The sequence below is a fragment of the Canis lupus genome, chromosome 13 (assembly GCF_048164855.1).
Source record: "Canis lupus baileyi chromosome 13, mCanLup2.hap1, whole genome shotgun sequence".
Taxonomy (NCBI): domain Eukaryota; kingdom Metazoa; phylum Chordata; class Mammalia; order Carnivora; family Canidae; genus Canis; species Canis lupus.
In genome coordinates, this window is record NC_132850.1 from 41,807,622 (window position 1) to 41,835,549 (window position 27,928).

Genomic DNA, 27,928 nt, shown 5'->3' on the forward strand with positions numbered 1-27,928 from the left:
AAAGTCCCATGCTCTACTGACTGAGCCACCCAGGTGCCCTATGTCTTGAGTTAAGAGTTACATTTTCCTCATGGTGTTCCCTAGTCCTTCCCATAAAGGTCACTGACGGACCCATGACCTCTCACTTCCTTTCATTTTTCCAGGAGATTTGCCTCAGCATCCTCCTTCACTGGGTGCACAGACTTACATGACAATGTAAATTAGATATTGAGAAGTCATCCTTGCCTAACGCCACCCTAAATTCTATGTTAATATTTATATTCTCCTCCCCTTCACTAGGATTACAATCTGCTATTTCCATTTTAAAAAATGCAGAAACAGGTGTAATTAATGTGACAATGCAAACATATGTAACCATCATTTGATGGCATGATAGCATGAATCTGTTTTCACATTGATGTTGACCAGTTTTCTGGAAAATCATATCACATTATTCACTGGAAGTAGTCACTAAAACATTTCCAAATTAACCTGATGAAAATAGTCAATTATATCTTTTTTAAAAAAGATTTTATTTATTTATTCATGAAAGACACAGAGAGAGACAGAGACACAGGCAGAGGGAGAAGCAGGTTCCCTGCGGGGAGCCCCATGTGGGACTCGATCCCAGGACCCCAGGGTCATGCCCTGAGCCAGAGGCAGATGCTCAACCGCTGAGTCCCCCAGGTGTTGTCCCCAGTCACCTATATCTTTAAAAAAAAATCAAGAGCTATTTAGCCAGCAAAGGAAATTTTTTTTGTTCAATTTAAATTACATTTTGCATTAACCCTAGGCTCTTTCCCTAAAGAGTGTTTATTCTTGAGTTTTTCTTTCATTTATTGGTTTTAAAATAAGAACAGACAAGTGTACTTTAAATTTTATATTTTTCTAGCCATATATATTCTTTATATTTTCTGTATGTTCTTTAGTCAGTGATCAAAATTTAGGGTCATAATTTTGATAATTACACTAAGAAGTTACTCCCCCCTTGTTCATTGGAATTTAGCCATTTGCTTTAGAGTTTAACATTCATATTTTCATAATTCATATACAACCTGCCTTAAAAAATTCAAGACAGTGCTTTATTTAAGACGAAATATGAGAGGATTTTTTGCTTCAAACTTCTCCTGCCAACTTAGAAAAAAAATGTCTTTTAAAAAGTGAACGTATCCACAAAAATCGTATTTAAAAAAAAAAACCTGGCAGTTTCAATTTCTTGGTAGAAAAAAACAGCAAAAAATCATTAGTGTGCACATTTACTAATACAGTAGGGAAAATGCTATTTACGAAATCCTAAGGTTTAAAAGACCTATTTGTACTGTCTTCCTAGATAGCTAGGATGTGTACATTCACGAAGGTAGAAAGAGATCATTTTCCTTTCATAGATCAGTATTTAAATCTTCTCATTCTCAATCCACTTTTCAAAATGATTTCCGTACCCATGTCCCGGATAACAAGGGATCTTAAGTTCCTCACAAATTCACCTTCTCTTTAAACTTCCAAGTGAAAAGAAGTAAGGACATAATCAGAATGTCTTCTGCTATCTTCCTAATATTCTGTTTTTAACTAGCAAAGCGACAATGCTAATGTAGGCGCATGGCAGGCGCGTACCCCTGATCTCTAGGGGCCTGGCAGGCGCGTACCCCTGATCTCTAGGGGCCTGGCAGGCGCGTACCCCTGATCTCTAGGGGCCTGGCAGGCGCGTACCCCTGATCTCTAGGGGCCTGGCAGGCGCGTACCCCTGATCTCTAGGGGCCTGGCAGGCGCGTACCCCTGATCTCTAGGGGCCTGGCAGGCGCGTACCCCTGATCTCTAGGGGCCTGGCCGTGTCCCGGGCTGCGGGCTGCCCCCAGCCAGGCTTCACGCGCAGCGCTTCCACCGCTGAGCCAGGAAGTGGGTCCCGCTGGCGGCCCGCGAGGCCGGGGCAGCTCCTGACTCGGGCCCGTCCCCGGGTAGGGAGGTGAAGCAGCAGGAGGAGGAGCCCGAGGTGGACGTGTGGGAGCTGCTGAAGAACGCGAACCCCAACGAGTACGAGAAGATCGCCTTCCAGTATGGCATCACCGACCTGCGCGGCATGCTCAAGCGGCTCAAGCGCATGCGCAGGGTGGAGAAGAAGAGTGCAGGTGAGCGCCCCCGGGCGGGGCTGCGGGGCAGCGTCCTCCCAGCTGGCGGGGACGGGGGACGCGGGGACGCGGGGACGCGGGGACCCGGGGGGCGGCGGGGACAGGCGTTCCCCTTCCTTTCGTGCTCCCGGGCCTCAGGCGACGCGGGTCACGGCTCCGGGCATCTGTAGCCGTGAGGGTAGACGGGAGCCGGCGAACGGTCAAACCTCACGGGTAAACGTCCCCGTATCTTCGCTGCCACTGGGAGTTTCACGGGGCCCCTTTCTCCAGCCTCCACATCGCCCTCCCTCTCAAATGCTTGATTCTTACGTGCATAGAGTAGATGTTCCTTGCTTTGACCCTCATAGTCTTGAACCAATTTCATGAGGGGCGGGGAATCCACCTCTCACCCTGATGCGGTTACCAGAAGGTTCTGGAAAATAGCTGTGCAGCTCTCTAGGGATCTGAAGTGACTGCATTTTGTTGTGGTTTTAAATATCTTTAAAAAAAAATACTTTGAGATGTTGCAATTTAAATTAAAATTTAATTTTTTTTTTAAATACGTTTTAAATTGATTACGTGCTCTTCCAAATTTCCTGTACCTGGTTGGGTCAGTTACCTGTTTTGTGATGCATGAAGGGAACATATCAATCCTATTACTGTTCATTATTTCTTAACGTCCCAATAGAATTTATGTTTTCACTTATTTGAGTACCCAACCTGGGTGCCCAAATAGAATTTAAAGTCTCTCACCACCTCCTTTTTTAAAAAAAAATCTACCCATTATTTTTCAACCCCCTGTAAACTGGTGGAGCAATTAGGCCCAGAGAAATATAGAAGTGTCTTGTTTTTGGTTTGTTTACAGAACTCAGCCATTCCCACTATTTTGAAACTTCAAAACTTTTAGAAGTGTTGTCCTTGAGAGTCACAAACATGTGAATGCCAAGCAGACATCTCTTTTCTCCACACTGGCTGATCTAATTCTTACCACTTAGCTCTGAATTGAGGTCTTGAGGTATAGGATAGATAACTTTCTTTAAAGCTAGTGTTTACTGTGTTAAAATACAAGGAAGTGAGCTTATTTAAGCAATAGTATAACAAAGTTGGGATGATGTAAATGCAAGCATAAAAATTCCATGAGGCATTACACACTTGTATTTTCCAAACTCTCTAAATGAGTATTATCATTAAAATCAAGGAAAAATAATTAAATTAAGAAAAGAAGTTAACATCTGCTTAGGACCTTTCAAAGATCATATATTTTTTAACTACTGTGTCCTCTGTTATTTAAAATGTTTTGAAATCCTGAGTTCCTAACTATTTAGGTAAGGAGTGTTTTATTTATCTTTATTTTTTTTTAAGATTGTATTATTTGAGAGAGAAAGTGAGAAAACGAGTGGGGGGGAAGGGCAGGGGGAGAAAGAGAGGGAGAAACAGACTGCCCACTGAATAAAGAGACTGATACAGGGCTCTATCCCAGGACCTTGGGATCATGACCTGAGCCAAAGGCAGACACTTAACCAACTGAGCCACCGAGGTGCCCCTGTAGGAGTGTTTTAAATGTGTCATTATTTGGGCAAGTTTCCACAATACAAAAATTTTGATAAGCCTACTATTTCAATTAGTCAAAGGCATTCTATTTAATTTGATGAGTCATTGAATTTATCTCATAAACTCTGTGATTAAAAAAAAAAAACTTCCTGTGACATACATAAGTACAAAGATAGTGCCCTTGATTCTGATAGTAGTCATGCTAGGAGAATAGGCATGTTCTTCAAGTTCAGTTTCATTTAGGTGCTTTATAATTCCCTGAAGAATTAGGACAATCATTTTTAAAGTCTCGTCAATAATTCTTTTTTTCCAATTTTTATTTTTTCCTTTTCCCCCCATTTTTAAAAATTTAAATTCAATGAGCCAACATATAGTAAGTGTACCATTAGTTTCAGAGGTAGAGTTCAGTGATTCGTCAGTTGCATAGAACACCCAGTGCTCATCCCATCACGTGCCCTCCTTTATGCCCATCACCCACTTACCCCATCCTCCCACTACCTCCCTCTAGCAACCCTCAGTTTCTTTGCTCTTCAATAATTCTTATGTTTGTTTCAAAAACGTGGATTCTCTTCAGTTTTTTAAACCATCTTATCATATATAAATCAACACTGAATTCTAAAACATAGAGGATACTTTGGAAGATTCCTAATTTTTTTCTACTTCGAGTCTCGAATTTTCATTTAGTTTTAGGTTCTTATACATACATCAACTATTTAAATTCATAGCATGTGTGTGCACATATTGACATAGTTTTCCTTTTTCTCTCTATCAGCTTTTGCAAAAATTCTTGATCCTGCATATCAAGTGGATAAAGGAGGCAGAGTAAGGTTTGCTGTGGAACTGGCAGACCCAAAGTTGGAGGTGAAATGGTATAAAAATGGTCAAGAAATTCGACCCAGTACGAAGTAAGTGGGCTTTGCAAATACTCAGGGATAGCTGAATAAATCAAACAGTAATTTGACTTAATTTTCTGTAAATAAAAACACATTTTAGTTATGCCTTTTTAATGCAAAATCAGATGGAGGGAGAATAAAAACTTTTCATAGATTTTGGAACCATTGACATTATAGTGCTATATAATGGTTTTGGAACCATTAACATATAGTGCTATATAAAACCTTGTTTTATGTTTCAATTCTATACAAACTATTTTTGAGTGATTCTAGTTCTAGCTTTGTGTCAATATATGTTATATGTGATTATTTCAGAGCATTGCCAAACTTCTCCCAATTTTTAAAATAAAACTTTGAAAATTTTGAAATACATACTTGATAAACCAACTGGAAATAACACCTTATAATTAGAGAACTTTTGTTTTTACAAAAGAGTATCTAAATCCTGTGTTTTATATTTTGGCCCTCTCAAAGGAAGGAATCAGACTAATCCCTGATGTCTGATGGTATCGCTAGTTTATTATGAAACTGCTTCACAGAGAGCCTTCTCAGCCTGAGAGATTTTCAACTCCAGTGTATTTTTTTAAGTTAACAGGAGCCACATGCACATTTATAAAAAGACTTTAATCCTGAAAATCTGTCGCTTCTGGAGTACAATTAGGTGGTTTCCAGTTTCTTAATGGGGCCATGCCTGCAGAGTGACTTTATGATGATAATGTTTAGTCTGATAAAAATCTCTTGAAAGTGGCTTGAATTTACCAAAAACATAATTTTAATCAGTTATCTTTATTTAGAAAATGTTGTGTAATGCTTTATTCTTGAAGTCTTCAATTTGGGAATTTTCCAAATGAGAACTTTTTCATCAGTCTGTTATAATGCCTTAATATACTCATTCATAATCCAGATCACAGACAATTAAATTTTGTGATATTCCTGGCTTTTAGTTTTTTGTTTCCAAACACTCAAGTTCTTTTTTAGTAGGTGGTTACTGTGATGTGACAACACTAGTTCTTAAGCTCAATTAAAAGGCCATCACATTCTATAAAATTACTGCCTATGTTAGTGATTAAGTTCATATTACTGCTTAGACTGTATAATCACTTATTCACCTAACAAAATCTATGTGACATTGCACTAGGCAATGAGTGGGATCAATGAATCAATGAATAAGATTGAGTCCCTCTCTACCTATAAACTAGATGAACTGGTCATTTAAAAAACTGTACAGAGTTCCAAATCTCTCTGACAACCTCAGCCAAGCCTATTTTCCAACAATAGGTTAAAAAAATTAAATAGGAAATATATTATTACTGACTTGTAGTGGAAATTAAAACCTTTTATAAAAATACAGAAATTAAATATTATGTATAAAGAGGCATATGTATTACATTATGTGTTATAAAAATAACAAGTGTTTCATGTTTTGTGTTCACTATGTAAGATGTGCTACATAAATGGCAGATCAAAATTATATCCCTGACTTTTAAACATTACTGAATTATAAGCCAGATTTGCTGGTAATAAAGGAAAGAATAAATCAAGGTCACGGACTGTTCTCTCCCTCCTATTTAAAACAGATACATCTTTGAACATAAAGGATGTGAAAGAATCATGTTTATCAATAACTGTGGGCTGACGGATGATTCAGAGTATTATGTGACAGCTGGTGATGAGAAATGTTCCACTGAGCTCTTTGTGAGAGGTAAAGTGAGATTTCTTACTGTCGTCTTCAATAGCCTTGGGCGCTCCTTCTCCCAGGGATAGTGATCAAAATGAGCATGACAAGGTGAGCTCTTGAGCTCTAGAGCAGAGGTAATAGTATCTCTAGAAGTGGGTCAGCCCAGGTGTTAGGTTGGCTCTGAGTGGAAGCTCCTTTACACTGGCGGTTATTGTATAGCCTACTTAATCTTCAAGTTTGCTGAAGACTAGAAAGGCTGAGGGGAGAAAAAAACAAACAAACTGGTGAGTCAAAATGCCCCATGTTTTTGACTCAAGCAAGCGATATACAATTATTCTTAGTTATAGCTTCTGGAACCCAACAAGCTCTACTGGATAATCCTCATTTTGCACATTCAGCTGATCACAAAGAGATTTCTCTAGAAACCAGCTTCACTAGTAAAAGGGTATCAGTGGCTGACACTGAGGATGCTGAAGATGATCATTTACTAAAACATTGTGTCCCTGAGGCCCTCTGAATACAGACCTATCATCCACCTAGAACCAGAATCAAAGAATCATAGTTACCAATTCTCCTTCATCAGACATGTCTACCACTTGATTTCATATTTGCCAGAAGAAGGATATTTGATACGTGTTTTGTCTGCTCTCCAGAACAATAATTGATTTGATTTGAAGAGTTCTGAGAAAATTGGGAAAGCCCCACCCAGGTTTGCCAGCTATTTTGAAAAAAAAAAAAAGTAAAAAAAACCCAACCTCACCATCATCTAACATAGCCCTATGGTAGATGACACTTTCTTACTGTTGGTCTTTCATCTGTGAACAAATCTGTGGTCATGAGCAGGTTTTGGACATTTAATGATTCTGATTCTCCCTTTTTTCACACTAGAGCCTCCAATTTTGGTAACCAAACAGCTGGAAGATACGAATGCTTACTGTGGAGAAAGAGTGGAATTAGAATGTGAGGTGTCTGAAGACGACGCCAATGTGAAATGGTAAATAACTTTCCAGACGTCTATCTATTTGTAATAGATTAAAAAAATGTGCCTTCATGGATTGGAGAACAGGAAATGGCTTTTATACATGTGAAAAGAATCATAACCATTCACATTAGTAGAAATGGTAACTAAAACTATGAAGATACTGGGGGCTTTTTCACCTATGAAACTGGAAAGCAATTCAGAAATCTAGGTTGATAAATGTGGGGAAGTAGGCACTTACTAAGAAATGGGTGGCTTACAGTTGCCTGGGTCTGTTTGATTCCAAATTCTGTGGATGCTTTTTTTTTTTTTAATTTATTTATCTATGAGACACACACACACACACACACACACACAGAGGCAGAAACACAGGCAGAGGGAGAAGCAGACTCCATGCAGGGAGCCCAACGTGGGACTCCATCCTGGGTCTCCAGGATTATGCCCTGGGCCAAAGGTGGTGCTAAGCCGGTGAGCCACCCAGGCTGCCCTGGATGCTCTTAACGTGTATACTTCGCTTATTCTCACTATGCCACACTGGCAACTTACATGGAAAAGTATACTTACATGTATATTTTTCATTTAATCCCCACTTACCTTATTGTCACAGTACCACAGGAAAATATTTTAGACTAAGAATCACCAAATACTTTTAAAAATAAAAGTATTATTTTTGCGTGTGTGTGGATAGGGAGTGTTTTCTCAAGTTCTGTGTGAGTAACCTCAAAATTAAAGGTACGAGATTCAGAATCCTAAAATGAAATGCTTTGTGGAGAAGTATAGTAAATTACACAGCATGTACCTGTGGTAATTGGTACAGAGTAGATTGTTCATTCTTATCTAGAATCATAGCTAACTTTAAGACATATTAAATGATGCTGTTCTTATTAGTGTGGGTCAAGAGGTAATATCCACTCTTAGCATCTTCATCTGATTGATCTTGAATGGGAAGAAGAGACTGATGTCCTTCTAATGGAATTTTTCAGACAATACTTGTTATATTACTAATCCATTTGATGTAACGATCCATACATTGTTTAATTTAACAAATAGTTCTTAGATTCCAGGATACAGAAAAAAAGAAAAACCAATAATGTGCATCTCCTAAAGAGTCTTTTACAAAACTCTTTTTATAATCCATTTTATAATCTGTTTTAACTCAGGTTTAAGAATGGTGAGGAGATTATCCCTGGTCCAAGATCAAGATACCGAATTAAAGTTGAGGGCAAAAAACATATTTTGATCATAGAAGGAGCAACGAAGGCTGACAGCGCAGAATATTCTGTAATGACAACAGGAGGACAGTCGTCTGCTAAGCTTAGTGTTGACTGTAAGTAAGATTTCCTTGAGTATCCTCCAAGTTGGCTAAGTAATGGTGTTGCCTTTTTTAAATTCAAATTTAGGAAAGTTTCAGTCTATTTGATTTCTACTGTGGCAATCTTAAAAATGTAAAATTGGATTCCATTCTAATGAATGTCTATGTCATAGCAGTCAGGATCTCTGAGATAGAACTGACTACTCAATTTAATAGTATAACAGTATCAGGGAGTATAAAAATCACTTGCCAGAGAAGTTATCCAAATACTAAAGAAATACTTTAATCCAAAGACCACATATATAGACAGTGAATACTTAGATAGGATATAAAATCCTGATGTTTGCATAACCCATGAATGAATTTGCTATCTACTCGTTAAATAAACATTCAACATTCTGCAACTACACTTGGAGTAGAAAGGAAGTTGCTCAAACCAAGGAGGCTGAAATGAGAATGTTGTAAGAACTCATTTGCTGCTAGAATCCAGAGGCATGAGAGAATTCATGTACTTCCCCAAAAGCCCCAAATAGTAGTCAGTCCTCAGCAGCAGGGTCGGGATCTTCTAGTTAGCCATGAAAATTAAAATTGCAAATCTCACAGGAAGTTTGGCAATACACGCAGAGAAGAAGCCCTGCTTCCTTACTTCTTTCTTAGTCCAATTGTGATCCATAGGATCACTGAATTATTCAGAGGTTATCTCAGTTACACTCCTTATGCTTCACAGAATTGTGTCCATTTTAGTTTAATACCAAGAAGATTTTTCAATCATAGACAGATCCTTACCTGCTATTTGTAGCCATTTAAAGTAATTACCGTCAGTTCTACCATAATGCAATATACGCATTTTTAAAATCACTATGCTGTACAAACTCATGCAATAAAAACCACAAGACAAATTGGGGAAAGGGAGATGATGGGCACGACACTCAAAAATTTTGTCAGCACGCATTAAAAAAAAGAACCTAATAAAACTAGTATCACAGTTTTACACATCAAATACTTAATAAATATGGCACTTTATGTTAAACGAGACCTGGAATTTGCCTGTGGAAATGGTGTGGGAAGTGTTGCATCTAGTGAGCCACTGTGAAATGGTAGAAAGAGGTTATTTGGAATTGGATGGACAGTGGTAATCGCCAGTGTGCATGAATGTGTCTCATATTGCGTGGGTGAATTCAGGTAACTGGTAGATATTTGTCACGTGCGTGTGTATGTGTGTGCGAATGCATTTTGTGCAGTCCTACCTGGCTCAGTCAGCTGGGTGCCATTTTCTCTTTTTCATGAATGAAATCATGCATAATCAAGCACAAACTTTGTGTTATGTTCCAATTGTCCCCTAACAAATCAATTGCACTGGAACAAATTCTCATTTTTAAAACCAGATACCATCTTGGCCTGTCTGGAGTTTGGGTTTGGCACTTATAATTATCTATTATTTCTGTAGTGAAACCTCTGAAGATTTTGACACCTCTGACTGATCAAACTGTACACCTTGGAAAAGAAATCTGCTTGAAGTGTGAAATCTCTGAAAACATATCAGGAAAATGGACTAAAAATGGCCTACCTATTCAGGAAAGTGACCGTCTAAAGGTTGTTCACAAAGGAAGGTAAGCAAGTTAGGTGATCCATAAGGGAGGGCTGATCCCCATATCTATTTTCTTTACCTTTTAAATTAACATATTTGGTGAGGAGGCCTGGAGAGTAGTCATAAAGAGAGGATCTATGTCTGGTTCTTTGCTTCCAAACAGCAAGAACATGATTTCTCTGTTCTACATCCTGTCCTACCAGTGATTCCTTTTTTGTACCTCATGGCATGGTGCTTTGTCTATTCAAATGCCATCAACTCATTTTTTTCCATCAAACATGAGGTTAAAGGAATGATACTGAATCTTAGTTAAGGAGTGAATCAAAATGGATTAACTGTCCCTAACTAGTAAGTGTCGTGTGAGCTTTCACAATTTTTGGGGTGGACATAATATCCTAGAATCTAGCAAAAATCCAAGGCAAGCTTTCTTACCCTTGGATCTATGAATTCTAGGATATCATAAATGAACTTCAGAGGGCCCCATAAATTCTCTAAAGCTGTAAGCAAGGTCTGTGTATTCAAAAATACACACTTTTCTCCAGAGAGCAAATCGATGGTGTCCATCAGATATTCACTGACCCCCAAAAAGTTAAGAACTCCTGCTTTTAGATTTAGCATATAAAGCCAAAATCAAGATTATTATTGGTAATTTCTTAAATCTTAAAGTGTGGCTCTAGTGAGATGTTATATTTTAGTCTTTTTTAAAAGCTATGTGATGAGAAAGGAATAATAAACTCTTGCATGCATAATAAGCAGGCTGTATTTGTGCAGATAATTTCATATACTCCAAGATGAATATTTAATAGTGTACCAATAAAAAGGAAAATTAAGCTTTCATATTCATATTCTCTCTTTCTGTTTCTTGGTCTGTCTTTCTCTCCGGCCTGCACTAAATAAGTTAATCAGATAAAGGGCAGGGTCTCTTCAGTTGTGCCATAAACAATCTAAATCTTTGTAAATTCTTAGAAATGTTTTTCGTATTTCCTTAGAATCCACAAGTTAGTGATAGCCAATGCTCTCCTTGAAGATGAAGGTGATTATGTATTTGCACCAGATGCCTACTCTATTACTTTGCCTGCCAAAGTTCATGTTATTGGTGAGTAGATAAATCATTGCAGAATTTTGTGTTCTTGGTTTTTGGTGTTTTTTCGCTTACCTTGGAAATATAACACATTGAATAGTATGATATATAAAGAAAAAATGACTTAATTGGTATAAGTCACTAATCATAACAGTTGATTCTTATACGAAGTCTTATAGTGAAGTCGTTTTGCAAGATTGCCAGGCACTAACTACTTTGACTCTTCATGTTCTTTTTGGCCAGATAAAATATTGGTTACGACCAATATTTAGCACTAGCAAAGTACTAGCCCAGATATTCATAATGGAAATGATTGTCTGATGACAAAGGCTATATTTAATATTTTAGATCCTCCTAAGATCATCCTGGATGGTCTCGATGCTGACAATACAGTGACAGTAATTGCAGGAAGCAAGCTTCGTCTTGAGATTCCTATCAGTGGAGAGCCACCTCCCAAAGCCATTTGGAGCCGTGCTGATAAGGTTTGTTTTACTCACACACACACACACACACACACACACACACACTGCCCATCCCACTTCCTGCCTTCCATTAGTCAGATGAAAGAAGAAAGCAAATATATGTATAGGGGTTCAGTATAGATATAATCCCTTTTGATTAAGAAAGATCACTGATTTTCAGGCAAATATAATCATCATGCATTTACTTTTCATATTTCTAACTACTTACTATGTGACCAGGCAAGTCTTTGTGTGTTTGTGTGAGTGTGTGTGTGTGTGTTTTGTTGTTGTTTGTTTTTTCACCAGGCAAGTTTTTATGTGCAGTGAACAGGATCCCATATTTCATTCTAATGGGTGTCAGACAATGAAGCTGAAGAGAAATAGACAATGAATTATTAAATAAATAAATGAACAAAATCACTTTGGATAGTAATAAGTACTATGAAGATTTTTTTAAAAAAACAGAGTAATATGATTAGCAAGTGATTGTGAGGTAAATGACAATAGTCTCTATGAAGGACAAGAAAACCATATGTGAAGATCAAAGGAAAGAGATTTCCAGGTAAAGTCAATGCAAGTGCAAAGGACAAGAGAAGAGGAGAAAATGAACTTGATGTGTTGAAGAAATTGGAAAGAAGCCAGTATGGATGGGTCAGAGTGTATGAGAAGGAGAATAATAAGGTTGGAGTGGTAGACTAGTACGAGCTCAAGTGTCACTCTGTGGCACCCTATATAAAATATATTATGGGCATTAAAACTATTCTATATGATGTTATAATGATGGACACTGTCATTATATATTTGGAAAAACCCACAGAATATATAACACAAGAGTTAACTCTAATGTAAATATAGACTTTAAATGATAATGATGTATCAGTGTAGGTTCATCAGCTGTAACAAATATTCCACTCTGATGTGGGATGTCAGATGTGGAGGAGGTTGTGTATGTGTTGGGAGGGGTATATATGAGAACTCTCTGTACTTTCCATTAAATTTTGCAGTGAGTCTAAGTCTGCTTCAAAAAATTTATTGGGGCACCTGGGTAGCTCAGTCAGTTAAGCATCCAACTCTTGATTTCAGCTCAGATCTTGATCTCAGGGTTGTGAGATTGAGCCCCGTATTGGGCTCTACTCTGGACATGAAGCCTGCATAAGATTCTCTCTCTCCAGGGACATCTGGGTGACTCAGTTGGTTAAGCATCTGCCTTCAGCTTAGGTCATGATCCCAGGGTTCTAGAATCAAGCCCCCACCTCAGACTCCCTTCTCCCTCTCCCTCTGCTGCTCCCTCCTTGTGCTCTCTTTCTATGAAAGAAAGAAACAAAGAAAGAAAGAAAGAAAGAAAGAAAGAAAGAAAGAAAGAAAGAAAGAAAATCTTTAAAAAAAAAAGATTCTCTCTTTCCCTTTCTCTCTGCCCCTCCACTCTCTCTCTCTTAAAAATAATTATTTTTATTATTCAAAAAATAAATTTCTGTTTTCTGGAAGAAAAAAGAAGAACATCATTGAGCTTTAGGACAACTTCAAGCAGTGAAATATATGTGTGATTGGAGTCCCTAAAAAGGACAAAGGAATGTATAAAGAATAAGGGTCAAGGTATGCCTGGGGGTCTCAGTGGTTGAGCATCTGCCTTTGGCTCAGGTCATGATCCCAGGGTCCTGGGATCAAGTCCTGAATCGGGCTCCCCACAGGGAGCCTACCTCTCCCTCTGCCTCTTTCTGTTTGTCTCTAATGAATAAATAAAATATTTTTTTAAAAAAAGAAATAAGGGCCAAAATTTTTCCAAATTTTATAAAAAAATTTCGGTTTCAAGAAGCTCAAGAAAACCTAAGCACAAGGAGCATTAATAAAACCACACCAAGACTCATAATAATCCAATTGCTCAAAACCTGTGGTTAAGATGAAAAAGTAAGTAGGCAGAGAAAAAAATCACATTAAATATACAGAAACAAAGACAAGAGTGATAGCAGATCTCTCTCAAAGTAAGGCAAGTGAGAAAACAGTGGCATAACATCTTTAAGGAAAAAAACTGTCAACCTAGAATTCTATGAATTCTAAAAAAATTCTATACATTCTAAAAAACTATCACCTAGAATTCTGTGCTAAGGAAAAATAATTTTCAGAAATGAAGGCAAAATAAAATCATTTTCAGATATATAAAAGCTGAAAGAAATTGTCACTGGGACAATTTTAGCACTACAAGGAATGCTATAAGAAGTCCTTAAGTCAGAAGGAAAATGATGCCAGATGGAAACATTTTCACAGAGGAATGAAGAGCATCGGAAATGATAACTACATGGATAAACATGAGGTTTTTATTATTACAAAAGTAATAACCATGCATTGTGGTGTTTGTAACATAAGTGAAAGTAAAATTTATGACAAAAGAAACAAAGTCAGGAGGGGAAAGATGGAAAGTAAGAATTAGGAGGGTTAAAAGAGAGGTATGTTATTGTAATATCACATGAAGGGAGGCTGAAAAGTTAAAAATGTAGATGATAAGCCCCAAAGGAAGCACTAAAATAATAAGTTATAGCTGATAAGCCAACAAAGGACATAATATGAAGTCGCAAGAAATACTTAATCTAAAAAAGGCAGAAAAAGAGGCACAAAGAACAGATGAGAGAAGTAGAAAACAAATAGCAAGGTACTAGAACTGCAAAGAAAATAGGTAAATTAGAGATTTCAATGCTCTTCTCTCAGTAGTTGATTGAACAAGTAGAGAGACCATCAGTAAGGATATTCAGGGTTTTCACAATATTGGCAACCATCGTGATCTAATTAGCTTTTATAGAACAGTCCAACACATGCAGAATGGGCATTATTTTAAAATTGCATGTGGAAAATTTCCAAGATAGGCCATAAGTAAGCCCCAATAAATGTAAAAGGATTTAATTCATGCAAAGTTCTCTGATCACAATGGAATTAAATAGAAATCAATAACAGAAAGGTATCTGGAAAATTTTCAAATATTAGGAAACTAACATTTTTTCTGAATAATTTATAGATCAAAAAAAGAAATCACAAGGGAAATTAGAAAATATTTATGAGCATACCACATATTAGAATTTGCAGAATGCTATTAAGTAAGTACTAAATAACCCCATATCTATTAAAGAAATGAAATTTGTAGTTACAAACCTTTCAGAAAGAAAATTCCAGGCTTTATTGGAGAATTCTGTCAAAGATTAAGAAAAAAATAATACCAATTCTACACGAACTCTTCCAGAAAATTTAAAAGAGAATAGGGGTATATCCCAACTCTTTTTTGAAGCCCAGTTATTCCCTTATAGCAAAACCAGAAAAAAAAAAAAACATTAGAAGACTATAAACTAATATCACTCATGAACATCGATGAAAAATTATAAACAGAATTAAGCAAACTAAGTTCAATAATATATAAAAAGAATAATGCATTATGTCCAACTGGGTTTTATCCTGGGAATGCAAAGATTGGCTTCACATTTGAAAATTAATTAAGATAATTCACTATATTAACAAACAAGGAAAAAATAAGCATGATCATCTCAGTAGACACAGAAAAGCATTTAACAAAATCCCATATCCATTCCTAATAAAAATCTCTCAGCAAACTAGGAAGTAAAAGGAACTTCCTCAACATGATAAAAAAACATCTGAAAATCCTACAGTGATCATTCTACTTAATGTGAAAGATTGAAGGTTCCCCTCCCTCAGATCAGGAGCAAAAGAGATATCCATCTTCACTATTTCTTTTTTTTTTTTTTTTTTTTTTTAGAATTTATTTATTTATTTAAGAGAGAGCAAGCACAAGAGAGTGCAAACAGGGTAGAGGAAGAAGCAGGCTCCCCACTGAGCAGGGAGCCTGATGAGGAGCTCCATGTGGACCCAACCCGAAGGCAGCCACTTAACCAACTAAACCAGCCAGGAACCACCCCCCCACCCCCACCCCATCCTCACCACTTCCATTCAACCTTGTACTAGAGGTTCTGGTCAGGGCAATCAGGTAAGAAAAAGAAATAACAGACATCCATATTAGAAAGGAAAAAGTAGAACTGTACATATTATTACAGATGACATAATCATAGATATAGAAAATTCAGTGTAGCCTACAAAAAAATTCTATTATCACAAATGGTCATAGTAGCCTTACTTATAATATCCAGAAGCTGAAGATAATGCAAATGTCCATCAATAAATGAATGGATAAAAAATTATAGGATATCCACACAATGGGATATTACTAGCAATAGAGGATTTATACAACAACTTGGATGAATAATTATGCTGAATGAAAGAAGCCAAACAGCAACCACACAATATCAAACGCTTATAAAGATATGGAACAACTAAAGACTCACACATCACTGATGGGAATGCGAAATAGTACACCCACGTTGGAAGAGTTTGGTAGTATTTTATGCAGTTAAATATGAACTTACCCTACAACTCTTCAAAGAAATTCCTAGGCATTTACCTTAGAGAAGTGAAGACATATGTCTGCACAAAAACTTGTACATGAATGTTTATAACAGCTTTATTCATAATTAGCAAAACTTGGAAACAACCCAAAAAGTGCAATTTTACAAACATACAGTTTGTACATGCATGAACCAACTGCACATGGGATATACAATAGGATACTACCCAACAGTGAAAAGGAAGGTACACGTAATATATGCAGTAACATGGATGAATCTGAAAAGCATTATGCTAAGTGAAAGAGGACGGATTCAAAAGGCTACATATGGTTGGAGTCCTTTATATGTCATTCTAGAAAAAGGATAACTAGAGAGATGAATAACAGATTGGTGGCTGCCAAGAACCAGAGTGTGGGGTGAGGGAGTTGATGATGAAGGAACATTGGGTGACTGCTGGGGGTCACAGGAATGGTCTGTATATTGATTGCAGTAGTGGTTACACAATCACACAAGTTTGTCAAAATTCATAGAACTCTGTCTAAAAAGTGTGAATTTTACTCTATTATAAATGATACCACAATAGACAAGCAAAGAAATTAGGGAAAACTAAAGAAGATAACATAACACCACCCTAAATAAGTATTTTTCTTTTCACATTAAAAAGAAAGCAGAACATCTTTTATGATCTTAAGATTAGAACTTGGCTAATATGGGGGCACCTGGGTGGCTCAGTGGTTGAGTGTCTGCCTTTGGCTCAGGTCGTGATCCCGGGGTCCTGGGATTGAATCTTGCATCGGGCTCCCTGCAGGGAGCCTGCTTCTCCTTCTGCCTGTGTCTCTGCCTCTCTCTGTTTGTCTCAAATAAATAAATAAATAAATAAATAAATCTTTTTTAAAAAAAGAATTTGGCTAATATGAGGAAATTTTGTTCTATTGTAAAAAGGAGGAGTTATGAAAACTATAAACTATTGCAGCATTCTTAATGTTGTCACAATCTTTTGTTATTGAAGATGTAAGAGTTCCAATCCAGACCCAAAAGAGTAACGAGTTAATTTAATAGTTATTAGAATTCTAAATTACCATGGCCGCCTCTGTTTTTTTCTCTTTATAACTGGCTGTTCGTTGTCCATAAGAGATATGACCTAAGAAGCAGAAAAATGGAATGCTATTTTAAATTTCTGGTTTAAGAAGAAAGGGAAGAAGTGAGGTAGAAGACAAGGGAAAAGGAGGAGGAGGAGGAGGAGGCAAAGGAGAAAAAAAAGAAAGTATAATGGAAGGCCCAACCTCACCCTGTCTTTCCTTTGGGAATTAGACATTCATTTGTGTCCTGTGTCCCATCAGAAGGGAAAAATCCATACTTAACAACTTAAAATCCATTCTTAACAACTTGTATGGAAAATCAGCATTCTGGTCTTCTTCAGCCCTTTTCAGTATTTCTAAATTTTTAAGATGTATAAGGAAATAGGCAAATAATGATTAGTCCCTGATATAAATTTTAGTGTTCTAATTTTACATACAAAGAGGCTCCTCTCCTAAAATAACACTTCTGCAGCCATATTTTTAGTCCTCCAGCTTTTTTTTCAGTGAGTTCATGGTTAGTGGGCTTTGGAGACAAATCCCAGTTCTTCTCATTTTTAGCCATACGGCCCTGGGCCACAGCTTTCTTCTGTGCAATATGGGATGTTAATACCTCTGTCCTTAGGGTTGGCGGAAGATCACACTAAGAATTTTTTTTTTTAAGATTCCATTTATTTATTCATGAGAGACACAGAGAGAGAGAGGCAGAGACACAGGCAGAGGGAGAAGTAGGCTCCATGCAGGAGCCCAATGTAGGACTCAATCCTGGGACTCCAGGATCATACCCTAGGCCGAAGGCAGGTGCTAAACCACTGAGCCACCCAGGGATCCCCAAGAATATGTTTTTTAGGCATTCGCACCACATCCAGCTTAGGTTCTAAGGCATTCTGGGGTAGTCCTTGTCATACAGGTCGTGCCATATTTTGTTTCTCTCCTTCTTAGGCCATTATGGAGGGCAGCGGCCGGATAAGAGCAGAATCTTACCCTGACAGCAGCACCCTGGTCATTGATGTCGCTGAAAGAGATGACTCTGGTGTTTACCACATAAATCTGAAAAATGAAGCTGGGGAAGCACATGCAAGCATCAAGATTAAAGTTGTAGGTAAGTCCTCCGGGTCCACAGACTTCTAGAATCAACCTGACATGAATCCACATCCAGAGTAGACTTTGCCAGCTCTTGGTTCTCCCAGTTCTTTTGGATACACAACAAAGAAAAACACAGTATAGCTGTCTTTTAGAAATCACCATCTTTCTACCTTTGCCACTCCTTTTCTTTCCTTCTCTTTTCTTTCCTTTCCTCTTTAAAAATTTCTTTCCCACCCCTAACCCTTCCTTTCTCTTCTTTTTCTTTGCCTAGACGTCCAATTGCAGGAATGCATAATTAAAGTCAGCCATTTGCGGCTGCTGGTCATTAGCTCTCCACAGTCATATTTCCTTCCGGTGCCCGCTAAAGTCACTGAAACACAGTTGCTAAACAATTTCCAACATCACAATCATTGTGGAAGAGTAAGATCTGTCTCGGTCCTTAGATGACCTCCTAAGTGCATTTTTCATAAGCCTGAAACCAAGTGAAATGAGTCCCGCAGATTATTGGTGGGCCAAGCTCTCATGGTCTCTTCATCTCACTTTATTTTTCCCTCAAGATATGTATTCCAAATGGAACAGAAACGAGGGTCACTTTATCAGGTGCTGAACTGTGTTAACAAGACATGGTAGCTTGCCATTTTCAACTTGGATTTCTACTAGTCAACATCTTGATTCTTCCAACTGATTTACAACAATTAGTCCTTGATTCAGTTCTGCTAGAAGTTCACTTTGTAGTTAAAAAACATAAAACAAAATCACTTCTGATATTTAGACAATAATTTCTTAGTTTTCTTAGTTACCATTTTCAAGGTAAAGGACAAGTGTCCTTCCATGGAGCTTGTTCTCTAATGTTGCAATGCTAGTTTAAAGGACTTAAATACATCATTATTTTTATCTTTATCAGATTCACCTTCACCTATCCCATATGGAGTGTGACTTTTTGCCTAAATTAGTTACTATGTGCATCTGAATAAACATGGAAAGGTATTTAGAAAAAACACTGCTTTGATGATTATCACCAAAAAATCTATTTTCCGGGATTCCTGGGTGGTGCAGCGGTTTGGTGCCTGCCTTTGGCCCAGGGCGCGATCCGGGAGACCCTGGATCAAATCCCACGTCGGGCTCCCGGTGCATGGAGCCTGCTTCTCCCTCTGCCTGTGTCTCTGCCTCTCTCTCTCTCTTTCTCTCTCTCTCTGTGACTATCATAAATAAATAAAAAAAAAAAGAAAAGAAAATGTTTAAAAAAATTTTATTTTCCAATTAACACTTAGTGCTCTCACTTTTATTTTATTATTCTATTCCATTTTCTGTTTGCTACAGACATCCCTGATCCTCCAGTGGCACCAAAAGTGACAGATGTGGGAGATGATTGGTGTATCATGAACTGGGAGCCTCCTGCCTATGATGGAGGGTCCCCAATCTTAGGTAACTATATGTTGGTCAGTCTGTGGAATTGCCAGTGGAGTTGGAATCCTCTTTATGCTCATTAACATAGAGCACATTTTAAAATATTGCACTTAGCAGAAAACCCATCATACCATGACTTTAAATATCCACTCAAATTGAACTATATTTTGGAATTCTCTGTGAGTACTTGAGACTTAAATAACTCTGATGAATATCTTCTGGCTGCCTATTCTCTTTTTCTATTTGACATTTACATTTATTATCTAGTTTTGCAACATCTATAAGTCTAACTTTAAATTGTCCTAGTCAGTAAATGTCTCATTCCATAGAGCTATGTCTATGAAGAAATTTCTTTTAGAGATAAATATTCAGAAGAATTTCCTTTCCCTATGTAACAAGAATTTTTTTCTACTTGAAGCTCATAAAACTGGTCATTTCCCTCTTCTTACCTACATTGTTGGGACTTGGAGTCAAATCTTTTAATCAACCCTAGAAATGGTATAAGTTTCTACAGTCTACATATCTGATTTGTTTTTCTCTCTTTCTCTTCCTATACAATTTTCTTATATTGTTTTTAGTATTTTAATATTATTTTCTCTATATCCTATAATATTAATGTTTGTATTCCCTGTAATCTCTCTCAAACAACTGATGGAATAAGGTGGCTTAAAAATATATGCATACCTGAATATTTCACTTAGAGTGCTAAGAATATGGGAAATTTTAAGAATTTCAACACCCAACAAAGTTTAATTTTGGAGACCATGGAAAAACCTCAGTTTCCATTTTGTGTCACTTGCAGGATACTTCATTGAGAGGAAGAAGAAACAAAGCTCCAGGTGGATGAGGCTAAATTTTGATCTCTGCAAAGAAACAACTTTTGAGCCCAAGAAGATGATTGAAGGTGTGGCCTATGAGGTCCGCATCTTTGCAGTCAATGCCATCGGCATCTCCAAACCCAGTATGCCCTCCAAGCCTTTCGTTCCTTTGGGTGAGTCAATAGAGATGTATGTCTGTCATGGAAATCATTGCTCTGACTTGTGACTGCTTCCTTATGGCCTCTAACTGGAACAGACCTGGAAGCTTCTTAGAGTAGTGGGTGAGCTGGAGGCTGGAGGCAATTAGGGGCAATTTTCTGTCTAAGAAATGAAAAACAGTTTGGTAGGGTTGAATGTCTTTATAACATAAACTGGGGGATTTGTTACCAGAATTCCAGTGAGAGCTCTTATAAGAGCTACTTATCTTGTTGCTACTTCGCACTGAAAACAGGTAGCTGAGTCTGCTGACACGTGACCACTCCCCGTTTGTCCTTCTGAAGGTATAAACCAGCACCTTGGTGTAAACACTATGACTAAAAAAGAGACCACTTTGAAAGCACACTTGGAAACGAGTCTCTTTGCTTTACAATCACACCTTAAATGTTATCTGTTAGTCCAACAAAGACAGTTGGGTAAAGACAAAGAAACCAAGATAAGATGTCTTCACTCTTTTATGGTAGTGAAGTACTTTTTTTCAGTAGAAAAAAGATTTGGTTCAAGAGTTTGCACTTTAAATTTAGAGGGTTAGGGGATTTTCTCTGGACCATTAGATCTCAAGCTTTAACTTTTTTCAATTTCCTTGTGCCCTCCCAACCTCCCACACTAACCTCCCAAACCGGAGGGAAAGTGTTTCTAAAATTCTCTATGCCTAGCAGATCCTTGCCTTCCACACAGCATCTGCTTAAGAAATCTTCACTGAATTTTATTAAAACATGAGCTTTATGTGTATATTTTTATTTGTATTCTAGTTCATTTTATCACAGCTGGTGCTGTAACACTATAGTTAATAATTTCTTCTTTTCTGCCCCCCTCCCCCCCCTTTTTTTTTAAATTTTGAAGCTGTAACCAGCCCTCCTACCCTTCTGACCGTGGACTCTGTAACTGACACCACTGTCACGATGAAGTGGCGGCCTCCAGACCAGATTGGTGCAGCAGGTTTAGATGGCTATGTGCTAGAGTATTGCTTTGAAGGAAGTAAGTACAACTGGTAGTTAAGATGAATACCATCATCAATAGGTGAGATATGCTCCCCCATTTCTTTTGTTGCTCATTCTTGGGAAATCCTCACCTTCCTATCGAAAATGAGCAAAGGTCATCCTTCTAAGATGGATAACAATTTCGCCCTTCTTTGGTACTCAATACTAACAAATGGAGATCTCAAAAATATCCTGCCGGATCAGACAACATAAGAAGGTCTAAGATGCCCAAGGAGGAAGGGATTCTGACAAAACTTCAGGGATTTCCACTTCTTGAATTGGTGGAATTAAATTGTACCAAGCAAAATAAAAGTCTAGTTAGGATGAAGCAAGTTGGAAATTCTAAACCCTGTACTGAGCAGAGGTCAGCTATCAAAGTGCTGCTTATTTCTGGATGATAAGGAGAGACTATATATTTGTCTAGCAGGTGATCATCCCCTGCCTTCCTAAAGGAAAAGAAGAAGAAGGAGAAGAAGAAGGAGTTAAAGAAGAGTTGTTGTGGTTGTTGTTGTTGTTATTATTATTATTATTATTATTAAGGACAACTCTCAGTGCTTAGAGGAAGCAGCATTAAATCCCAGAGTATATACAATAGGTTTGCATGTGACAGGAACTTGTCACAATATATAAAAATGTAATCACTTTAATTTAGGAGGAGAAGAGAAACAGGCAAAAAAGAAATGTTGATAGAAATAATAGAAAAAGAGAAACAACACAAGAATATGTGGGCCAGAGTGTACCTAAAACCAAAAATAATATGAAATTCATTGAAAGCCTCTTGTGATTTTTGATTTCCTGCTTGATGGGATGTGAAAATCGGTGAATAGAACTGTCCCAGTGTGAACCCAGGCTCCACTCTAGTGACGGTAGGTAACCTGTGCACAGGGAAGCTTGTTCCCACCTCTACAAATCATGGACCAAGACTTAACCTCTGAGAAAACCCTTCAGATCCCAAACGCAGATCTTACATGAAGGAAAGAGAAACTACAGAGTACATTTGGGAAATGAGGAATGTGAACACAAAGGCACCTTCCCAGGAGGAAAAGCTCCATAGAAAAGAAGCCTTGTATGAAGAGAAAACTGCTGAAAAGGAAATCCCAGGCCCCTGGATAGGGGTGTCCCTGGAAATGACCAGCGTTGATGTCGGTTGCAAGGGAGCAAGATGGGGGGGACAAGGTATCCTGGTAACAGTTCCATTTTCCCGTGCTTCACTCACAGATCGCTCTGCTTGAATTCTCCAGGGCTTAGAAAGTTATTAACCAAAAGTAGTGGGGACGTTATGGGAAAGTTGCCTGGAATCCCAGTGGGGGGCGGGGGGTGTCACTAATGCAGCAGGTAGATTCTTGAGCGCTTCAAGGTATGGTTTATTCCCATTCCATTCCTCCTGCCCCCATGTCAAAAAATGATGAGTAGTCCAGTCAGTTATTTATATCACCCCCACCAGCAAAGTCTCCCACTCTTACATGGGATGTGGCTGCTGAGGACGAGCATTTGTGTATGTATGAAACAGAGCAAATTCTTTACTCTTTTCTTTCTGATAGGTTTAAAAAGTAAGAAGATACAGCAAAATGATAGATGGCTGTCATTTTGATGTTACCCACCTTAGATAAAATACAACCAAGTGTATTTTACATGATTTTGTGTGTGGTCTGTGTAGATATATATGTATATGTATATATACATATATGTATTTGTACACAGTCATTATGATGTATATATTTTGCCATATAACGTTTTGGAATTAGCTTTTTATGGAAGTTCTTTCATAACGTGTATATCTCTCGTGTATATCTTTCTTCTTGTGGTCTTTTCTTTCTTTATGTGGCTGCCCTATTCTTCATTCTTTTTAATGGCTGTTGTCCTCCAGACTAATTTTCTGTAGTGTTTAATGCTTTTAGACATGTCAGGTTTTATTCTGTAAGAAAATTCTTTCTTTGATAAGATCGTGTGTTGGTTTTGACTCTGCCTTTCTCTTGTTTTGGTTTTTGGTTTTTTGATTTTTTTTTAAATGCCTGCAGCACATTACTCTTCTTTGCTATCTTCCTTCACTCTAGCTCTTTCTTTTCTTTCTTAAAACTTCTCCTCGTGTATCAAATAACTTCCATATGCCTCCCCATCCTTCGGACACCATTTTCTTTCTTCCATTTTCCTCAGTTAATGTGGTTCAGATGTGAAGGGATGGGCTATTTTTGTTCCCCTCTGATCTTGTTTCGTCCTGTTTTCTCTTGAAGTCTCTCCTTTACCAGTTCCTCACTCTTTTGAGCACATTTTCTGTCTCCTGTTTTCACTTTCTCGTCAACTGTCTCTTCACTCTGATAATATCAGCACTTTAGCTCCCAATCTGACCATTGGCTTAAAGACGTATCTCTTTTTCAAGGTTCTAAGTCATTGGTGTCAACCCACATGCCCTGGCAGCCACCAGATACTCTGGCTCCCTCTTCCTTCCCCCTGATACTCCTGAAAGGGATAGAAGAGAGAGGAGAAGTTTCCAGGGTTTTCGCTCCCCTGCTCCTCTCTGACAACCTGGAAAGGCATCACCCCAAGCCAGTGGTGCCCCTACCCCCAGCCCACCAGCCTGCAGCATTCCCTCACCCCATGTGCATGTGGCCCCCTGGGAGAGTGCCATTTGTCATCTTGACTGCTGAGCTCATTGTCGTGGCAACCGGGAGCTGCCCCCCCCCCCCCCCCCCCCCCGCCGCCCCCAGCAGCTGGGAAGACAGGGCTGGCTTTCTCATGAGGGCACTCACCTCCATCCTGTGACGACAGACCGCATAGTGGGGGCATTTGTTCCCTGGGTCCCTGGGAGGACCCACCCAGGCCAGGGCAGCAGAGACAGGTGAAAGGCTAGGCCTTTCCACTGTGTGCAGTCCAGGACCTGCTCCTCCTTTCTCTTCAGGGTCCTGCTTTGTTCCTCTTTGCCTCTCGTTCCCACGACTGGAAGTGCCCAGCCTCTTTTCTCTCCTCCTCTTCTCTGTGGCAGGTGCCTCAGGACAAAAACCACAGTCTGAACAGAGCAGGCTGTGGCTCTCCTGAGGAACTGTCTCCCTTCCTACTGTGTTTAGTCTCTTCCGTCACTGCTCTGAAGACAAATATCTTTGCATACTTTGCATACTTTACTAACAGAGAATGCTGACTACTGATACGATATTCTTCTGGTGTGAAAGTGGGTGTCTTTAATTAATTTTAATGACGGATTCTCAAAGGTACATCAGCAAAACAGTCTGATGAAAATGGGGAGGCTGCATATGATCTACCAGGTAAAGTATTTTCTGAAAGCTTTCAGACTTTCTTACTATATGATAATGTTTCTGGGAATGTTCCATGACCGAGCATGAAGTACATCTACTGCCCACATATACAGATGCCCTCAGAGATCAAGGGGGTGGGCGGGCAGTGAACTCATAATGTGCGAAATGTGCAAGACTTCTTTTCTTTTTCTTTTTTTCCCCTGAGGGCATCATGCATAGAAACTTTTAGAAGTTGAAATACTTGCAAACCCCTCTCTTGATTTTATGGACAAAGCTACCAAAACCTTTTAAAAATTCCAACCTTTTGATTGAGGTGAAAGAATTACGCCAATTCTCTATCAGGTCTTGGCTCCTGAACTGTGTTTCCTTTTTGCTGTGGATATTAGCTTCTTGTCTTCCTAATTGGGAGCATGATCAGACTCCCCAGGCCCATCTTAGTACCTCATAATAAAAGCAGCTGAGATAAAACAGATGATATGACTGTAAAAGTCTGTGTCTCTCATTCCTAAGAATAGCATTTTCCTGTTCTGAAGTTTAACGTCTGTAGGAGGCCAAATGTCATCATTATGTCAATCCTTATACAATTGAATTGTAATAAAACTGCTCCCAAATTCTTGGGGACAGTTACTGTAATTCAGTATCATTCTAGTATCCTGAATCTCAGTAACTGTGGCCAAGGATTCAGGATTACTCTGGTATCATAGTATCCTGAATAAAAGGCTTTTCAGAAATCGCAGAATCGGATTATCTTTCTTCCTGTCAGTTACATTTGCCATTCTAGGCCATTTTTCATTTAAATATGAAAAATGCTCACCCATGTAGTATGACTCCAGACCAAAATCATATTTCCTCTGACTGATTTAATTATGAGTAAAATACTAGTTTGGAGCCAACTATACCAGTTAGGATGATTTCTTTCACTAAACACCTTTTCTCCTTCTTTTCTTTTTCTTTTATGGACTTCCAGCTGAAGATTGGATAGTTGCAAACACAGATCTGATTGAGAAGACCAAGTTCACCATCACGGGCCTGCCTACGGATGCAAGGATCTTTGTGCGCGTGAAGGCTATTAATGCCGCGGGAGCCAGTGAGCCTAAGTACTACTCCCAGCCCATTCTGGTGAAGGAAATCATAGGTGAGTGGCAAGGCTTTCGAAATTTGGCCTCCATCTCCAACATTATTTGGTTTTATTTTTTAACCCCTTTCTTTCTCAAAACTTACTATTTTGCGTCACTCCTTTGATGTGTTGTTATGCCCCAGGGAGCTAGGGATGAACCAAACAACTCTTTTCCATCAGTGTGGAGGTCAGCTCAGAGTTCGTAACTCCATATGAGGACCTCACCAGGTTCCAAGAGCCAGCACTGGCTGGGCTGCCAATTCACACTGAAGAGAAGGAGGTATGAATGTCAGGGCAAAGACATGGCAGCAGCCTGGCTCCAATGAGCATCTTCATAACGAAATGAACACACTAGTTGCCCTTTTCAGTGTTTGACATCTGCACTGATGGTGCAAAAGTGATAGTGGGTACAGCTGCAGGGGCTTAGCACAGACCAAGTCAGTGCCACCAAACTATGCTAGTTATTCCCATCTTCCTCACCACCTTGCACTCATAGCTCAAATAAAAGGGCCAGCTTTGCCTCAGCATGTTCCTTTTTTAAAAAAGATTTTACTTATTTATTTGAGAAACAGAGAGCACAAACCGGGGGAGGGGTAGAAGCAGACTCTCTGCAGGGGTTCAATCCCAGGACTGTGGGATCATGACCTGAGCCCAAAGCAGACACTTAACTGACTTAGCCACCCAGGTGCCCCACCTCAGCATATTCTTGATGAAGGATAAAAATTAATTTTATTAAACCTTGGTCCTTGAGTACACATTTTTCCTATGTCTATAGGAAATAGGCAATGAAATGTCTATAGGCAATGAAATGCAAAGTACATATAGTGGTTTTACATTACATACTGTACTGCAATGATGGTCTCTAGAAATAGCACTTGTGCAACTGAGTGAGAAGCTAAACTAGTGACCTTTTTCAGAATATTCCATTTTTACTTGAAAAAAATGACTGGCTATTTGGCAGGTGTTTTGTAGAAAATGGATGCAATGAGCCTGTTACTTCACAGAAAACAACTTATAGCATTTGTTGTCAGTGTTTCAATGAAAAAAAAAAGTGAGCTTTCAAGCAAAAATTAGAATTTTGGAAAACTTATATCCACCCCCATGGACTTGACAGCTCTCAACACTTAAAACTGTCCTCAATAAATAAGCAGTAACATTAATGAATGTAATTTTTTGAAATCGAATAACGGAATGTGTCAACATTTGGAAGATCCACATAATTTAGTGAAGCAATATTTTCCAAATGACAAATGCATGTTAAAAAACATGCATGATGGGATCCCTGGGTGGCTCAGCGGTTTAGCCGCAGGGCGTGGTCCTGGAGTCCAGGGATCGAGTCCCACATTGGGCTCCCGGCGTGGAGCCTGCTTCTCCCTCTGCCTGTGTCTCTGCCTCTCTCTCTCTCTCTCTCTCTCTCTCTCTCTGTCTCTCATTAATAAATAAATAAAATCTTTAAAAAAAATGCATGGGTAAAATGTATATTAAAAATGTAAGCTAGACCAATGGATTTTAGTGTAACAGAGTGTGAAAAGTTAATTGAAATGGTTTCAGGTTTCACAGTGCAGCCCACCTTTACTGTAGAATCAAAAAGAAATATCCAAAATTGTCTAAAAACTTTATTAAAATATTTCTCATGTCTGTGAAACCAGATTTTCTTTATTTAAATGACTTCAACCAATACAACATATAACAGATTGAAGGCAGGGACAAATAGGAGACTCCAGATATCCTCTATTAAGCCAGACATTAAGTAGATTTGCTAAAATGTAAACTAATATGATGAAAATGTTATTTATATTTTTATTTGTAAATTAATAAGTAAACATCCCAGGAGTCCTATTTCCATTTCTACTAGCATAAATATTGATAGATACAGCACACGTAAACCAAGCCAAGAAATTGCTCTTTTGGCAGGGGTCCTTGATACTTTTTAAGAGTGTGATAAAATACTGAGACCAA

General features: G+C 38.4%; 1 protein-coding gene across 12 annotated transcripts in view; it reads left to right on the forward strand.

The window, feature by feature from the left end:
• The window catches only part of MYBPC1 (myosin binding protein C1), an 83,905-nt gene that overhangs the window by 39,512 nt on the left and 16,465 nt on the right, over positions 1–27,928 (forward strand). For 7 of the 12 annotated variants that reach the window (XM_072773313.1, XM_072773320.1, XM_072773311.1 and 4 more), the window contains 14 exons: positions 1,936–2,102; positions 4,405–4,537; positions 6,103–6,227; positions 7,092–7,197; positions 8,343–8,509; positions 9,942–10,104; positions 11,072–11,178; positions 11,512–11,645; positions 18,040–18,199; positions 19,504–19,608; positions 20,393–20,581; positions 21,468–21,602; positions 24,808–24,861; positions 25,820–25,987. In XM_072773313.1, coding sequence (XP_072629414.1) covers positions 1,936–2,102; positions 4,405–4,537; positions 6,103–6,227; positions 7,092–7,197; positions 8,343–8,509; positions 9,942–10,104; positions 11,072–11,178; positions 11,512–11,645; positions 18,040–18,199; positions 19,504–19,608; positions 20,393–20,581; positions 21,468–21,602; positions 24,808–24,861; positions 25,820–25,987 — 1,913 coding nt within the window. The remainder of the gene's footprint in view (positions 1–1,935; positions 2,103–4,404; positions 4,538–6,102; positions 6,228–7,091; positions 7,198–8,342; positions 8,510–9,941; positions 10,105–11,071; positions 11,179–11,511; positions 11,646–18,039; positions 18,200–19,503; positions 19,609–20,392; positions 20,582–21,467; positions 21,603–24,807; positions 24,862–25,819; positions 25,988–27,928) is intronic. The other 5 variants (XM_072773316.1, XM_072773322.1, XM_072773321.1 and 2 more) reach the window with 1 other exon arrangement.